This window comes from Oncorhynchus gorbuscha, linkage group LG04 (assembly GCF_021184085.1).
Source record: "Oncorhynchus gorbuscha isolate QuinsamMale2020 ecotype Even-year linkage group LG04, OgorEven_v1.0, whole genome shotgun sequence".
NCBI classification, from domain to species: Eukaryota; Metazoa; Chordata; class Actinopteri; order Salmoniformes; family Salmonidae; genus Oncorhynchus; species Oncorhynchus gorbuscha.
Window position 1 is genome coordinate 3,029,850 of NC_060176.1, and position 15,000 is coordinate 3,044,849.

Below are 15,000 nucleotides of genomic sequence, written 5' to 3' on the forward strand. Positions count from 1 at the left end.
GTGAGAAGGCATGTCAGGTGTGTGTATATATATTACCTAGCAGTGAGAAGGCATGTCAGGTGTGTGTGTGTATATATATTACCTAGCAGTGAGAAGGCATGTCAGGTGTGTGTATATATATTACCTAGCAGTGAGAAGGCATGTCAGGTGTGTGTATATATATTACCTAGCAGTGAGAAGGCATGTCAGGTGTGTGTGTATATATATTACCTAGCAGTGAGAAGGCATGTCAGGTGTGTGTGTATATATATTACCTAGCAGTGAGAAGGCATGTCAGGTGTGTGTGTGTATATATATTACCTAGCAGTGAGAAGGCATGTCAGGTGTGTGTGTATATATTACCTAGCAGTGAGAAGGCATGTCAGGTGTGTTGTGTATATATATTACCTAGCAGTGAGAAGGCATGTCAGGTGTGTGTGTATATATATTACCTAGCAGTGAGAAGGCATGTCAGGTGTGTGTATATATATATATATTACCTAGCAGTGAGAAGGCATGTCAGGTGTGTGTGTATATATTACCTAGCAGTGAGAAGGCATGTCAGGTGTGTGTGTGTATATATATTACCTAGCAGTGAGAAGGCATGTCAGGTGTGTGTATATATATTACCTAGCAGTGAGAAGGCATGTCAGGTGTGTGTATATATATTACCTAGCAGTGAGAAGGCATGTCAGGTGTGTGTATATATATTACCTAGCAGTGAGAAGGCATGTTGTGTTGTGCACATCTCTTTAGCATCGTCGACTCCATCGATGACCGGGTTCCGGCCCTGATTGGTGCAGTGGAAGACATCAGCACTACCTGCATGGATGGACACGCACGCACGCACACACACACACACACACACACACACACACACACACACACACACACACACACACACACACACACACACACACACACACACACACACACACACACACACACACACACACACACACACACACACACACACACACACACACACAGTTAATCAGTAGCCTATAGAAAGTATTGTATTCAACTGTTTAGAGCAGCTGCCCAGGAGTGTACTGCTACATTAGGGTCACTGGGATCACACAGGGCCACATCCTGACCTGATGTGGGTGTGACATATTGAATACTCTTACTAATACGTGCACGCATAAACTGTGCACACACACACACACAAGACAAAAGCCTTCTCTAGACTAAAGCAACCATAGCCTGTTACCTGGCAACTCAGGGCTGATATCACCGTGACAACACCTCCATTCTGGGGGTGTGTCTCTGCCAAGAGGCCAGCTGAGAGAGACTAGGGCAATGTGTGTTTGTGTGTGTGGCAGAGATGAAGTGTGTCTAACAGCAGATGAAGTGTGTGTGTGTGTGTGTGTGTGTGTGTGTGTGTGTGTGTGTGTGTGTGTGTGTGTGTGTGTGTGTGTGTGTGTGTGTGTGTGTGTGTGTGTGTGTGTGTGTGTGTGTGTGTGTGTGTGTGTGTGTGTGTGTGTGTGTGTTCACAGGTGGAATTAAGGAATATTTTGAGGAGAAACACGCAGCCTTGTTAGATGACACACAGTCTCTTTCTGCCTCACACACAGGGAGAGAGCTAACATGATCTCTACCTCAGTCTATCTCTGGGGGCAGCTGGGCACCTCACACCCAGGGAGAGAGCTAACATGATCTCTACCTCAGTCTATCTCTGGGGCAGCTGGGCACCTCACACCCAGGAGAGAGCTAACATGATCTCTACCTCAGTCTATCTCTGGGGGCAGCTGGGCACCTCACACCCAGGGAGAGAGCTAACATGATCTCTACCTCAGTCTATCTCTGGGGCAGCTGGGCACCTCACACCCAGGGAGAGAGCTAACATGATCTCTACCTCAGTCTATCTCTGGGGGCAGCTGGGCACCTCACACCCAGGAGAGCTAACATGATCTCTACCTCAGTCTATCTCTGGGGGCAGCTGGGCACCTCACACCCAGGGAGAGAGCTAACATGATCTCTACCTCAGTCTATCTCTGGGGGCAGCTGGGCACCTCACACCCAGGGAGAGAGCTAACATGATCTCTACCTCAGTCTATCTCTGGGGGCAGCTGGGCACCTCACACCCAGGAGAGAGCTAACATGATCTCTACCTCAGTCTATCTCTGGGGGCAGCTGGGCACCTCACACCCAGGGAGAGAGCTAACATGATCTCTACCTCAGTCTATCTCTGGGGGCAGCTGGGCACCTCACACCCAGGGAGAGAGCTAACATGATCTCTACCTCAGTCTATCTCTGGGGGCAGCTGGGCACCTCAGATCTCTACCTCAGTCTATCTCTGGGGGCAGCTGGGCACCTCACACCCAGGGAGAGAGCTAACATGATCTCTACCTCAGTCTATCTCTGGGGGCAGCTGGGCACCTCACACCCAGGGAGAGAGCTAACATGATCTCTACCTCAGTCTATCTCTGGGGGCAGCTGGGCACCTCACACCCAGGAGAGAGCTAACATGATCTCTACCTCAGTCTATCTCTGGGGGCAGCTGGGCACCTCACACCCAGGGAGAGAGCTAACATGATCTCTACCTCAGTCTATCTCTGGGGGCAGCTGGGCACCTCACACCCAGGGAGAGAGCTAACATGATCTCTACCTCAGTCTATCTCTGGGGGCAGCTGGGCACCTCACACCCAGGGAGAGAGCTAACATGATCTCTACCTCAGTCTATCTCTGGGGGCAGCTGGGCACCTCACACCCAGGGGAGGCTAACATGATCTCTACCTCAGTCTATCTCTGGGCAGCTGGGCACCTCACACCCAGGGAGAGAGCTAACATGATCTCTACCTCAGTCTATCTCTGCGGGCAGCTGGGCACCTCACACCCAGGGAGAGAGCTAACATGATCTCTACCTCAGTCTACCTCTGCGGGCAGCTGGGCACCTCACACCCAGGGAGAGAGCTAACATGATCTCTACCTCAGTCTATCTCTGGGGGCAGCTGGGCACCTCACACCCAGGGAGAGAGCTAACATGATCTCTACCTCAGTCTATCTCTGCGGGCAGCTGGGCACCTCACACCCACAACATGACCTCTGATCTAACAGGAGCTCTACTGTAGTTAGTATGACCCCACAGTTAATATGACTCAATATGGCTGAGGTCTGTCCTCACATTTCTGTTTACAAATACACTGTAATACTTCCTCTACCCCTGTTACACATCTCACCTATATGATCCAATATGGTTGTCTATGATCACGGAGAATGACTGGGCGCCATTTTGAATGATCCAGGTGTCATTTATTGAATTATTGATCCTGAATTTAATTCCACTGCCCTACCAATTGCTTCAAATCAAACCTTTGTCACATGCGCCGAATACAACAAGTGTAGACCTTACCGTGAAATGCTTACTGACAAACCCTTAACCAACAGTGCAGTTCAAGAAGAGTTAAGAAAATATTTACCAAATAAACTAAAGTAAAAAAATAATACAAAATGAACACAAGAATAACGAGGCTAAATACAGGGGGTACGGAGTCAGTGTGGAGACTATATACAGGGGGGACGGAGTCAGTGTGGAGACTATATACAGGGGGTATGGAGTCAGTGTGGAGACTATATACAGGGGGACGGAGTCAGTGTGGAGACTATATACAGGGGGACGGAGTCAGTGTGGAGACTATATACAGGGGGACGGAGTCAGTGTGGAGACTATATACAGGGGGACGGAGTCAGTGTGGAGACTATATACAGGGGTACGGAGTCAGTGTGGAGACTATATACAGGGGGTACGGAGTCAGTGTGGAGACTATATACAGGGGGTACGGAGTCAGTGTGGAGACTATATACAGGGGTATGGAGTCAGTGTGGAGACTATATACAGGGGGTACGGAGTCAGTGTGGAGACTATATACAGGGGGCACGGAGTCAGTGTGGAGACTATATACAGGGGGACGGAGTCAGTGTGGAGACTATATACAGGGGGACGGAGTCAGTGTGGAGACTATATACAGGGGGACGGAGTCAGTGTGGAGACTATATACAGGGGGACGGAGTCAGTGTGGAGACTATATACAGGGGGTACGGAGTCAGTGTGGAGACTATATACAGGGGGTACGGAGTCAGTGTGGAGACTATATACAGGGGGTACGGAGTCAGTGTGGAGACTATATACAGGGGTATGGAGTCAGTGTGGAGACTATATACAGGGGGCACGGAGTCAGTGTGGAGACTATATACAGGGGGTACGGAGTCAGTGTGGAGACTATATACAGGGGGTACGGAGTCAGTGTGGAGACTATATACAGGGGGTACGGAGTCAGTGTGGAGACTATATACAGGGGTATGGAGTCAGTGTGGAGACTATATACAGGGGTACGGAGTCAGTGTGGAGACTATATACAGGGGGTACGGAGTCAGTGTGGAGACTATATACAGGGGTATGGAGTCAGTGTGGAGACTATATACAGGGGGTACGGAGTCAGTGTGGAGACTATATACAGGGGGTACGGAGTCAGTGTGGAGACTATATACAGGGGGACGGAGTCAGTGTGGAGACTATATACAGGGGGTATGGAGTCAGTGTGGAGACTATATACAGGGGTACGGAGTCAGTGTGGAGACTATATACAGGGGGTACGGAGTCAGTGTGGAGACTATATACAGGGGGATGAGTCAGTGTGGAGACTATATACAGGGGTACGGAGTCAGTGTGGAGACTATATACAGGGGGTACGGAGTCAGTGTGGAGACTATATACAGGGGGGACGGAGTCAGTGTGGAGACTATATACAGGGGGTATGGAGTCAGTGTGGAGACTATATACAGGGGTCAGTCAGTGTGGAGACTATATACAGGGGGTACCGGGAGTCAGTGTGGAGACTATATACAGGGGGTACCGGTACAGAGTCAGTGTGGAGACTATATACAGGGGTATGGAGTCAATGTGGAGACTATATACAGGGGGGACGGAGTCAGTGTGGAGACTATATACAGGGGGTACGGAGTCAGTGTGGAGACTATATACAGGGGGTACGGAGTCAGTGTGGAGACTATATACAGGGGGTACGGAGTCAGTGTGGAGACTATATACAGGGGGTACCGTGGAGTCAGTGTGGAGACTATATACAGGGGGTACCGGTCAGTCATGTGGAGACTATATACAGGGGGACGGAGTCAGTGTGGAGACTATATACAGGGGGGACGGAGTCAGTGTGGAGACTATATACAGGGGGACGGAGTCAGTGTGGAGACTATATACAGGGGGGACGGAGTCAGTGTGGAGACTATATACAGGGGGACGGAGTCAGTGTGGAGACTATATACAGGGGGACGGAGTCAGTGTGGAGACTATATACAGGGGGGATGGAGTCAGTGTGGAGACTATATACAGGGGGTACGGAGTCAGTGTGGAGACTATATACAGGGGGTACGGAGTCAGTGTGGAGACTATATACAGGGGGTACGGAGTCAGTGTGGAGACTATATACAGGGGGTACCGGTACGGAGTCAGTGTGGAGACTATATACAGGGGGTACCGGTACAGAGTCAGTGTGGAGACTATATACAGGGGGTATGGAGTCAATGTGGAGACTATATACAGGGGGACGGAGTCAGTGTGGAGACTATATACAGGGGTATGGAGTCAGTGTGGAGACTATATACAGGGGGTACGGAGTCAGTGTGGAGACTATATACAGGGGTCAGTCAGTGTGGAGCCTATATACAGGGGTACCGGTGCGGAGTCAGTGTGGAGACTATATACAGGGGGTACCGGTCGGAGTCAGTGTGGAGACTATATACAGGGGGTACCGGTGCGGAGTCAGTGTGGAGACTATATACAGGGGGTACGGAGTCAGTGTGGAGACTATATACAGGGGGTACCGAGTCAGTGTGGAGACTATATACAGGGGGACCGGCACGGAGTCAGTGTGGAGACTATATACAGGGGGTACCGAGTCAGTGTGGAGACTATATACAGGGGGACCGGATCTCTACGGAGTCAGTGTGGAGACTATATACAGGGGGTACCGGACGGAGTCAGTGTGGAGACTATATACAGGGGGTACCGGCACGGAGTCAGTGTGGAGACTATATACAGGGGGTACCGGTACGGAGTCAGTGTGGAGACTATATACAGGGGGTACACGGTGCACGGAGTCAGTGTGGAGACTATATACAGGGGGTACCGGCACGGAGTCAGTGTGGAGACTATATACAGGGGGAGCCGAGACTACGGAGTCAGTGTGGAGACTATATACAGGGGGTACCGGTGCGGAGTCAGTGTGGAGACTATATACAGGGGGTACCGGGCACGGAGTCAGTGTGGAGACTATATACAGGGGTACCGGCACGGAGTCAGTGTGGAGACTATATACAGGGGTACCGATCACGGAGTCAGTGTGGAGACTATATACAGGGGGTACCGGCACGGAGTCAATGTGGAGACTATATACAGGGGGTACCGGTGCACGGAGTCAATGTGGAGACTATATACAGGGGGTACCGGCACGGAGTCAGTGTGGAGACTATATACAGGGGGTACCGGCACGGAGTCAGTGTGGAGACTATATACAGGGGGGCCAAATACAGGGGACCGGTACGGAGTCAGTGTGGAGACTATATACAGGGGGTACGGAGTCAATGTGGAGACTATATACAGGGGGTACCGGCACGGAGTCAGTGTGGAGACTATATACAGGGGGTACCGGCACGGAGTCAATGTGGAGGCTATATACAGGGGGACGGAGTCAGTGTGGAGACTATATACAGGGGGACGGAGTCAGTGTGGAGACTATATACAGGGGGACGGAGTCAGTGTGGAGACTATATACAGGGGGGACGGAGTCAGTGTGGAGACTATATACAGGGGGTACGGAGTCAATGTGGAGACTATATACAGGGGGTACCGGCACGGAGTCAGTGTGGAGACTATATACAGGGGGTACCGGTACGGGGGAGTCAATGTGGAGGCTATATACAGGGGGGACGGAGTCAGTGTGGAGACTATATACAGGGGGACGGAGTCAGTGTGGAGACTATATACAGGGGGACGGAGTCAGTGTGGAGACTATATACAGGGGGACGGAGTCAGTGTGGAGACTATATACAGGGGGACGGAGTCAGTGTGGAGACTATATACAGGGGGACGGAGTCAGTGTGGAGACTATATACAGGGGTAGTCAGTGTGGAGACTATATACAGGGGGACCGTGGAGTCAGTGTGGAGACTATATACAGGGGGTACCGGGGCACGGAGTCAGTGTGGAGACTATATACAGGGGGTACCGGTACGGAGTCAGTGTGGAGACTATATACAGGGGGGCACGGAGTCAGTGTGGAGACTATATACAGGGGGTACGGGAGTCAGTGTGGAGACTATATACAGGGGGGGAGCCGGTCAGTCAGTGTGGAGACTATATACAGGGGTACCGGGGGTACGGAGTCAGTGTGGAGACTATATACAGGGGGTACCGGTGACGGAGTCAGTGTGGAGACTATATACAGGGGGAGCCGGTCGGAGTCAGTGTGGAGACTATATACAGGGGGTACCGGTGCGGAGTCAGTGTGGAGACTATATACAGGGGGTACCGGGGGTACGGAGTCAGTGTGGAGACTATATACAGGGGGTACCGGTACGGAGTCAGTGTGGAGACTATATACAGGGGGTACCGGTACGGAGTCAGTGTGGAGACTATATACAGGGGGTACCGGTACGGAGTCAATGTGGAGACTATATACAGGGGGTACCGGTACGGAGTCAATGTGGAGACTATATACAGGGGGTACCGGTACGGAGTCAGTGTGGAGACTATATACAGGGGGTACCGGTACGGAGTCAGTGTGGAGACTATATACAGGGGGGTACCGGTACGGAGTCAGTGTGGAGACTATATACAGGGGGTACGGAGTCAATGTGGAGACTATATACAGGGGGTACCGGTACGGAGTCAGTGTGGAGACTATATACAGGGAGTACCGGTACGGAGTCAATGTGGAGGCTATATACAGGGGGGACGGAGTCAGTGTGGAGACTATATACAGGGGGGACGGAGTCAGTGTGGAGACTATATACAGGGGGACGGAGTCAGTGTGGAGACTATATACAGGGGGACGGAGTCAGTGTGGAGACTATATACAGGGGGTACGGAGTCAGTGTGGAGACTATATACAGGGGGGACGGAGTCAGTGTGGAGACTATATACAGGGGGTACCGGTACGGAGTCAGTGTGGAGACTATATACAGGGGGTACCGGTACGGAGTCAGTGTGGAGACTATATACAGGGGGTACCGGTACGGAGTCAATGTGGAGACTATATACAGGGGGTACCGGTACGGAGTCAATGTGGAGACTATATACAGGGGGTACCGGTACGGAGTCAGTGTGGAGACTATATACAGGGGGTACCGGTACGGAGTCAGTGTGGAGACTATATACAGGGGGGTACCGGTACGGAGTCAGTGTGGAGACTATATACAGGGGGTACGGAGTCAATGTGGAGACTATATACAGGGGGTACCGGTACGGAGTCAGTGTGGAGACTATATACAGGGAGTACCGGTACGGAGTCAATGTGGAGGCTATATACAGGGGGGACGGAGTCAGTGTGGAGACTATATACAGGGGGGACGGAGTCAGTGTGGAGACTATATACAGGGGGGACGGAGTCAGTGTGGAGACTATATACAGGGGGACGGAGTCAGTGTGGAGACTATATACAGGGGGTACGGAGTCAGTGTGGAGACTATATACAGGGGGGACGGAGTCAGTGTGGAGACTATATACAGGGGGTACGGAGTCAGTGTGGAGACTATATACAGGGGGGACCGGTACGGAGTCAGTGTGGAGACTATATACAGGGGGTACCGGTACGGAGTCAGTGTGGAGACTATATACAGGGGGTACCGGTACGGAGTCAGTGTGGAGACTATATACAGGGGGTACCGGTACGGAGTCAGTGTGGAGACTATATACAGGGGGAGCCGGTACGGAGTCAGTGTGGAGACTATATACAGGGGGACCGGTCAGAGTCAGTGTGGAGACTATATACAGGGGGTGCCGGTACGGAGTCAGTGTGGAGACTATATACAGGGGGTACCGGTACGGAGTCAGTGTGGAGACTATATACAGGGGTACCGGTACGGAGTCAGTGTGGAGACTATATACAGGGGGTACCGGTACGGAGTCAATGTGGAGACTATATACAGGGGGGTACGGAGTCAATGTGGAGACTATATACAGGGGGTACCGGTACGGAGTCAGTGTGGAGACTATATACAGGGGGTACCGGGGGACGGAGTCAATGTGGAGACTATATACAGGGGGTACCGGAGTCAGTGTGGAGACTATATACAGGGGGTACCGACGGAGTCAGTGTGGAGACTATATACAGGGGGTACCGGTACGGAGTCAGTGTGGAGACTATATACAGGGGGTACCGGTACGGAGTCAGTGTGGAGACAATATACAGGGGGTACGGAGTCAATGTGGAGACTATATACAGGGGGTACCGGTGCGAGTCAGTGTGGAGACTATATACAGGGGGTACCGGTACGGAGTCAATGTGGAGACTATATACAGGGGGACGGAGTCAGTGTGGAGACTATATACAGGGGGACGGAGTCAGTGTGGAGACTATATACAGGGGGACGGAGTCAGTGTGGAGACTATATACAGGGGGGACGGAGTCAGTGTGGAGACTATATACAGGGGGACGGAGTCAGTGTGGAGACTATATACAGGGGGTCGGAGTCAGTGTGGAGACTATATACAGGGGGACGGAGTCAGTGTGGAGACTATATACAGGGGGACGGAGTCAGTGTGGAGACTATATACAGGGGGGACGGAGTCAGTGTGGAGACTATATACAGGGGGACGGAGTCAGTGTGGAGACTATATACAGGGGGGGGACGGAGTCAGTGTGGAGACTATATACAGGGGGACGGAGTCAGTGTGGAGACTATATACAGGGGGACGGAGTCAGTGTGGAGACTATATACAGGGGGTACGGAGTCAGTGTGGAGACTATATACAGGGGGGACGGAGTCAGTGTGGAGACTATATACAGGGGGACGGAGTCAGTGTGGAGACTATATACAGGGGGACGGAGTCAGTGTGGAGACTATATACAGGGGGACGGAGTCAGTGTGGAGACTATATACAGGGGGACGGAGTCAGTGTGGAGACTATATACAGGGGGTACGGAGTCAGTGTGGAGACTATATACAGGGGGACGGAGTCAGTGTGGAGACTATATACAGGGGGGACGGAGTCAGTGTGGAGACTATATACAGGGGGACGGAGTCAGTGTGGAGACTATATACAGGGGGACGGAGTCAGTGTGGAGACTATATACAGGGGGACGGAGTCAGTGTGGAGACTATATACAGGGGGACGGAGTCAGTGTGGAGACTATATACAGGGGGACGGAGTCAGTGTGGAGACTATATACAGGGGGGACGGAGTCAGTGTGGAGACTATATACAGGGGGGACGGAGTCAGTGTGGAGACTATATACAGGGGGTACGGAGTCAGTGTGGAGACTATATACAGGGGGGACGGAGTCAGTGTGGAGACGGAGTCAGTGTGGAGACTATATACAGGGGGACGGAGTCAGTGTGGAGACTATATACAGGGGGACGGAGTCAGTGTGGAGACTATATACAGGGGGGACGGAGTCAGTGTGGAGACTATATACAGGGGGACGGAGTCAGTGTGGAGACTATATACAGGGGGTACGGAGTCAGTGTGGAGACTATATACAGGGGGTACAGTCAGTGTGAGACTATATACAGGGGGTACCGAGTCAGTGTGGAGACGGGTCAGTGTGGAGACTATATACAGGGGGTACGGAGTCAGTGTGGAGACTATATACAGGGGGTACAGGAGTCAGTGTGGAGACTATATACAGGGGGTACGGAGTCAGTGTGGAGACTATATACAGGGGGTACGGAGTCAGTGTGGAGACTATATACAGGGGGTACGGAGTCAGTGTGGAGACTATATACAGGGGTCAGTCAGTGTGGAGACTATATACAGGGGTAGGGGTGGAGACTATATACAGGGGGTACCGACGGAGTCAGTGTGGAGACTATATACAGGGGGTACCGGTACGGAGTCAGTGTGGAGACTATATACAGGGGTACCGGTACGGAGTCAGTGTGGAGACTATATAGAGTCAGTGTGGAGACTATATACAGGGGGTACGGAGTCAGTGTGGAGACTATATACAGGGGGACCGTGCACGGAGTCAGTGTGGAGACTATATACAGGGGGACCGGTACACGGAGTCAGTGTGGAGACTATATACAGGGGGTACCGGTACGGAGTCAGTGTGGAGACTATATACAGGGGGTACCGGTACGGAGTCAGTGTGGAGACTATATACAGGGGGTACCGTGCGGAGTCAGTGTGGAGACTATATACAGGGGGGTACCGGTGCGGAGTCAGTGTGGAGACTATATACAGGGGGGTACGGAGTCAGTGTGGAGACTATATACAGGGGGTACCGTGGAGTCAGTGTGGAGACTATATACAGGGGGTACCGGAGAGTCAGTGTGGAGACTATATACAGGGGGTACGGTACGGAGTCAGTGTGGAGACTATATACAGGGGGTACCGGTACGGAGTCAGTGTGGAGACTATATACAGGGGGTACCGGTACGGAGTCAATGTGGAGACTATATACAGGGGGTACCGGTACGGAGTCAGTGTGGAGACTATATACAGGGGGTACCGGTACGGAGTCAGTGTGGAGACTATATACAGGGGGTACCGGTACGGAGTCAGTGTGGAGACTATATACAGGGGGTACCGGTACGGAGTCAGTGTGGAGACTATATACAGGGGGTACGGAGTCAGTGTGGAGACTATATACAGGGGGTACCGGTACCGAGTCAATGTGGAGACTATATACAGGGGGTACCGGTACCGAGTCAATGTGGACAATATATACAGGGGGTACTGGTACCGAGTCAATGTGGAGACTATATACAGGGGGTACCGGTACGGAGTCAATGTGGAGACTATATACAGGGGGTACCGGTACACAGTCAATGTGGAGACTATATACAGGGGTACCGGTACGGAGTCAGTGTGGAGACTATATACAGGGGGGAGCCGGTACAGAGTCAATGTGGAGACTATATACAGGGGGTACCGGTACCGAGTCAATGTGGAGACTATATACAGGGGGTACCGGTACCGAGTCAATGTAGAGACTATATACAGGGGGTACCGGTACCGAGTCAATGTGGAGACTATATACAGGGGGTACCGGTACGGAGTCAATGTGGAGACTATATACAGGGGGTACCGGTACACAGTCAATGTAGAGACTATATACAGGGGGTACCGGTACGGAGTCAGTGTGGAGACTATATACAGGGGGGAGCCGGTACAGAGTCAATGTGGAGACTATATACAGGGGGTACCGGTACGGAGTCAGTGTGGAGACTATATACAGGGGTACCGGTACGGAGTTAGTGTGTGGGGTTACAGGTTAGAGGTGACTTGTACATGTAGGTAGGGGGAAGTGACTATGCATAGATAATCAACAGTGAGTATAGGTACAAGACAAATGGGGGGGTCAATGTAGTAATCCGGTGGCCATTAGACTAGTTGTTCAGCAGTCTTATGGCTCGGGGGTAGAAGCTGTTAAGGAGCCTTTTGGTCATAGACTTGGTGCTCCGGTACCGTTTGCCGTGCGGTAGGAGAGAGGCTATGACTTTGGTGACTATAGGAGGCTTTAACAATGTTATGGGCTTTCCTCTGACACCGCCTATGTAGGTAGAGTCACCTTAATTAACTCTACCTACATGTACATACTACCTCAACTAACCGGTGCCCCCACACATTGACTGTGTACCGGCTCCCCCCTGTATATAGTCTCCACATTGACTCTGTACCGGCTCCCCCCTGTATATAGTCTCCACATTGACTCTGTACCGGCTCCCCCCTGTATAAAGTCTCCACATTGACTCTGTACTGGCTCCCCCCTGTATATAGTCTCCACATTGACTCTGAACCGGCTCCCCCCTGTATATAGTCTCCACATTGACTGTGTACCGGCTCCCCCTGTATATAGTCTCCACATTGACTGTGTACCGGCACCCCCTGTATATAGTCTCCACATTGACTGTGTACCGGCACCCCCTGTATATAGTCTCCACATTGACTGTGTACCGGCACCCCCTGTATATAGTCTCCACATTGACTGTGTACCGGCACCCCCCTTTATATAGTCTCCACATTGACTGTGTACCGGCACCCCCTGTATATAGTCTCCACATTGACTGTGTACCGGCTCCCCCTGTATATAGTCTCCACATTGACTCTGTACCGGCTCCCCCTGTTTATAGTCTCCACATTGACTCTGTACCGGCTCCCCCTGTATATAGTCTCCACATTGACTGTGTACCGGCACCCCCTGTATATAGTCTCCACATTGACTCTGTACCGGCTCCCCCCTGTATATAGTCTCCACATTGACTCTGTACCGGCTCCCCCCTGTATATTGTTATTCTTTACTGTTCCTCTTTAGTTACCTGGTACTTTTATCTCTTATTCTTAGCTGTATTTATTTAACTGCATTGTCGGTTAGGGGGTCGTAAGTAAGCATTTCACTGTCTACACCTATTGTATATGGCGCATGTGACTAATACAATTGGATTTGATATCGGTCCTGGATTGCAGGAAGCTTTGCCCCAGTGATGTACTGGACCGTATGCACTACCCTCTGTAGCGCCTTGAGATCAGATGCCGAGCAGTTGCCATACGGGGATGCAACCATACAGGATGCTCTTGATGGTGCAGCTGTAGAACCTTGTGAGGATCTGGGGACCCATGCTAAATCTTTTCAGTCTCCTGGCAGGGGAAAAGGTTTTGTCAGTCGTGAAACGAGTATGACTTGGTGTGTTTGGACCAGGACAGTTTGTTAGGGATGGAAACTTGAAACTTTCTACCGACTCTACTACAGCCCCGTTAATGGGGCCTGTTCGGCCCACCTTTTCTTGTAATCCACGATCATCTCCTGTGTCTTGCTCACATTGAGGGAGAGGTTGTTGTCCTGGCATCACACTGCCAGGTCTGACCTCCTCCCTATAGGCTGTCTCATCGTTGTCGGTGATCAGGCCTACAACAGTTGTGTCGTCAGCAAACTTAGCGATGGTGTTGGAGTCGTGTTTGACCACGCAGTTGTGGGAGTACAGGAGGGTACTAAGTATACACTCCTGAGGGGCCCCAGTGTTGAGGATCAGTGCGGCAGACATGTTGTTGCCTGCCCTTACCCCCTGGGGGCGGTCCGTCAGGAAGTTCAGGATCCAGTTGCAGAGGGAGGTGCTTAGTCCCAGAGTACTTAGCTTAGTGATGAGCTTTGTGGGCACTATGGTGTTGAACACTGAGCTATAGTCAAGGAATAGCATTCTCACATAGGTGTTCCTTTTGTCCAGGTGGGAAAGGGCAGTGTGGAGTGCGATTGAGATTGCGTCATCTGTGGATCTGTTGGGGCGGTATGGAAATTGGAGTGGGTTTAGGGTATCCAGGAGAATGCTGTTGATGTGAGCCATGACCAGCTTTTCAAAGCACTTCATGGCTACCGACATGAGTGCTACGGGGCGGTAATCATTTAGGCAGGTTACCTTCGCTTCCTTGGGCACAGGGATTATGGTGGTCTGTTTTAAACATGTAGGTATTACAGACTCGGTCAGGGAGAGGTTGAACATGTCAATGACGACACTTGCCAGTTGGTCCGTGTATGCTTTGAGTTCAAATCCTGGTAATCAATCTGGCCCCGCAACTTTGTGAATGTTGACCTGTTTAAAGGTCTTGCTCACATCGGCATCGAGAGCATTATCACACAGTCAACCAGGACATCTGGTGCTCTCGTGCATGTTTCAGTGTTGCTTGCCTCGAAGCGAGCATAAAAAGGCATTTAGCTCGTCTGGTAGGCTCTCGCCTGGGTTTCCCTTTGTAGTCCGTAATAGTTTTCAAGCCCTGACACATCTGACGAGCATCAGAGCCGGTGTAGTAGAATTCCATCTTAATCCTGTATTGATGCTTTGCTT

The 15,000-nt window shown here is 51.4% G+C and overlaps 2 protein-coding genes across 2 annotated transcripts in view; both read right to left on the reverse strand.

Annotated features, from left to right (window-relative positions):
* Positions 1 to 15,000, reverse strand: part of LOC124033545 (guanine nucleotide-binding protein subunit beta-5b-like) — a 279,536-nt gene that overhangs the window by 46,688 nt on the left and 217,848 nt on the right. The window lies entirely within an intron of this gene.
* LOC124033542 (unconventional myosin-Va-like) overlaps positions 1 to 15,000 on the reverse strand; it is an 89,428-nt gene that overhangs the window by 29,958 nt on the left and 44,470 nt on the right. Inside the window, 1 exon segment of the mRNA XM_046345577.1 lies at positions 694 to 801. Within this exon segment, the coding sequence (XP_046201533.1) occupies positions 694 to 801 (108 nt within the window).